The sequence below is a fragment of the Mandrillus leucophaeus genome, unplaced genomic scaffold, assembly GCF_000951045.1.
Source record: "Mandrillus leucophaeus isolate KB7577 unplaced genomic scaffold, Mleu.le_1.0 Scaffold660, whole genome shotgun sequence".
Classification (NCBI taxonomy): Eukaryota; Metazoa; Chordata; class Mammalia; order Primates; family Cercopithecidae; genus Mandrillus; species Mandrillus leucophaeus.
In genome coordinates, this window is record NW_012107142.1 from 483476 (window position 1) to 485719 (window position 2244).

The window sequence follows — 2244 nt, forward strand, 5'->3', positions numbered from 1 at the left end:
CATTCCTGCTTTCTGGCTCTCAGAATCTTCTCTTCCCTACAGCTGCTACAGTACTTCCTGACTTCTCCCATTCAAACCACTCTAGGCCTGCAATGGGGAACAAGCCCTCCCCATCAGTAATGGTAAAGTGACCATGTTTCCTACATAGAGGCTCTGCTGGTCAAATACTTGACTCCCACTCTTGCCTCTCCTAGCTCCAAAGAAGGGCTCAGAGCCTTCCCCACAGATCTAAGGACTGGGCTACCCTGCCTGTCCAGTGAGGTTCCTCCTAAAACAAGAGGCTTGACTCTGGTCTGCGCCCTGTGGCCCTCTGGGAAGCTTCGTACCCCTTTTGGGGGATCTCGGGGTGGGGAGGGACAAGCTAGTTCCCCAACCTCCTATGACTGCTTTCTATGCTCACAGCCTTTTTTCCATAAGAACCTTCTTGAAACTTCTCCCTGCACATACTCACAGAAAGGAGCCAATGGTGCTACTTCCCCTCTCTCCTCCTCAACCTGGGAATACTTCAGACATCTCCAAACTCATCCTTGTGTATAGTCTCACACCCTTCCCCATATGTATAAATGGGCCCATATTTAACACATTTTGTGATTTTGGGTTATTTATTTTGTGCATCTGTGGCAATAAATGAGATCTCAGCGGTGGTACGGATTTGACTGATCTCTGCAACTGTGTATGGCAAAAGGACTGGAAAATGAAAACCAAATCCCAGTAAGGGGTAGAGAGGGCCAAGAGAACTGAACATCTGGGCTGGCAGAGAAATCAAAGTCTAGGAATTAAGAGGTAGGAGTGTAGCACAGGGGATATACCCCAATCTCTTTGCTCCTTCCCTCTTCCTTCCTATCCCAGAGACTCAGGTCCCTGGGACTATATTGGATCTGTCTCTGAAGCTGAAAAACAAAAGGCGGAGGAGATAGTTGGCTCTAAGTGACCAATCTCAGCCATCTTTGTCAGAAATCCTAAATCACTGGAGAAGGGTGGGAAGAAAGGATATGATTATTTCCTGTTCTATTTTCCATAAGAGGTGAGAATGACAAGGACCTCTCTTCCAACTCCTCTTCAGGGCGTGAGGAGGGTTAGCAGGAGGAGAAGGGCTGGGAGCCCTGAGGTCTCCTGTAAGACCTCATATCTCACAGTCAAGGACTAAGATTTAGGATTAAAGATTTTAGTAGGATAGCTCTAAACCAGGATTAGCAAGCAAAGCTAGGGTGTAAATTCCTGGAATCTGACTGGGACCCTGGCAGTGAAAGCTGGGACTGTTGAAAACCCAATTTAAGTGTTTGCTACTCATGTAGCGTGCAGGGCCAAGATAACTAGATCCCAGGACAGGCAGTTTGGCAGTGAGAACAAAAGGAAGAGACTGGGACCAAGCTGACTAGATCCCTTGAGAGAGAAGGGTGGGTATTGGGAGGAAAAATGAGGACTGGGGGAACCCAGGAGGCTGGGTTGGAATAGCAGCAAGTCATAATTCCAGGATCTCTGTTCACCCTCCTCTTCCTCTTTCCTCTATCAGGCAGAAGAGAGGGAAGGAGGGGGCTGGAGAAGTAGCCACATGAATACATTCAGGGCCAGACAGACACAGGAATGGTGGAGGAGAGAGGAATTTAGTGCTGCATTGGCCCTGGTGGGGGCTGGGAAGGGTCAGGAGGCTGGGGAGGGGTGGTGGGGGTCGGTCCTAGGGTTGCACGACGCCGTCCTTTGCGATGACCACGTACACAGTGTGTATGACCACAGCCCTCTTCTTCCTCCTCATCACTTTCCGTGGAGCTCTCACCAAACGCCCGAGGTTTCTCATAAATACAGCAGCCTAGATTTAGAGGGAGGAGCCCAGTTAAAGAGGAGGAAGGGTAAGATGTATAGTCAGATCCATTCCCACTCAAACTCAGTGAAAATTCCTATTTTCTCCTACGTTCCAGGATCCACCTTCCCCAGACCCACCCTCTGGGACTCAGGCCCCACTCCTCTTGTCCTCTTAGAGAGCCACGAATTCAAAGCCCTACTTCTCCCACCTCTGATACTTCTTGTCATCAGACCTAGGCAATTCCAGTTCTAGCCCTTCCCTACCTCTTTCCCTGATACCACAGAACCACCAAAAAAGCGACAGAACCATGAGCATCTGGGGGCTTCTGGAAAGCCAGTGGATATGAGTAGATACAAGATACGCTGAAGGGAGCCAGAACTCCAGGGCTACTGCGGGCCAACAATTACTCACATTTTGATGAGCGGCGGCCCATGTGTTCATTG

The 2244-nt window shown here is 49.6% G+C and overlaps 3 protein-coding genes across 3 annotated transcripts in view; 1 reads left to right on the forward strand and 2 right to left on the reverse strand.

Annotated features, from left to right (window-relative positions):
• RNF39 (ring finger protein 39) overlaps positions 1-651 on the forward strand; it is a 6290-nt gene extending 5639 nt beyond the window's left edge. Inside the window, 2 exon segments of the mRNA XM_012001493.1 lie at positions 1-83; positions 86-651. Coding sequence (XP_011856883.1) covers positions 1-83; positions 86-148 — 146 coding nt within the window. The 3' untranslated portion in view covers positions 149-651.
• The window catches only part of ZNRD1 (zinc ribbon domain containing 1), a 16209-nt gene that overhangs the window by 3542 nt on the left and 10423 nt on the right, over positions 1-2244 (reverse strand). The window lies entirely within an intron of this gene.
• Positions 584-2238, reverse strand: LOC105554859 (protein phosphatase 1 regulatory subunit 11-like). Its single transcript, XM_012001484.1, has 2 exons — positions 2213-2238; positions 584-1807 (listed from the first exon to the last, which is right to left on the reverse strand). The coding sequence occupies exons 1-2, from the start codon at positions 2232-2234 to the stop codon at positions 1605-1607; spliced, it is 225 nt and encodes a 74-aa protein (XP_011856874.1). The 5' UTR covers positions 2235-2238; the 3' UTR covers positions 584-1604.

Coding starts and splice junctions, on each gene's coding strand:
- LOC105554859 (XM_012001484.1), bottom strand. CDS start 2,234: ATGGGCCGCCGCTCATCAAAAT. Junction 1,808..2,212: donor GGGCCGCCGCTCATCAAAAT/GTGAGTAATTGT, acceptor CTCTAAATCTAG/GCTGCTGTATTTATGAGAAA.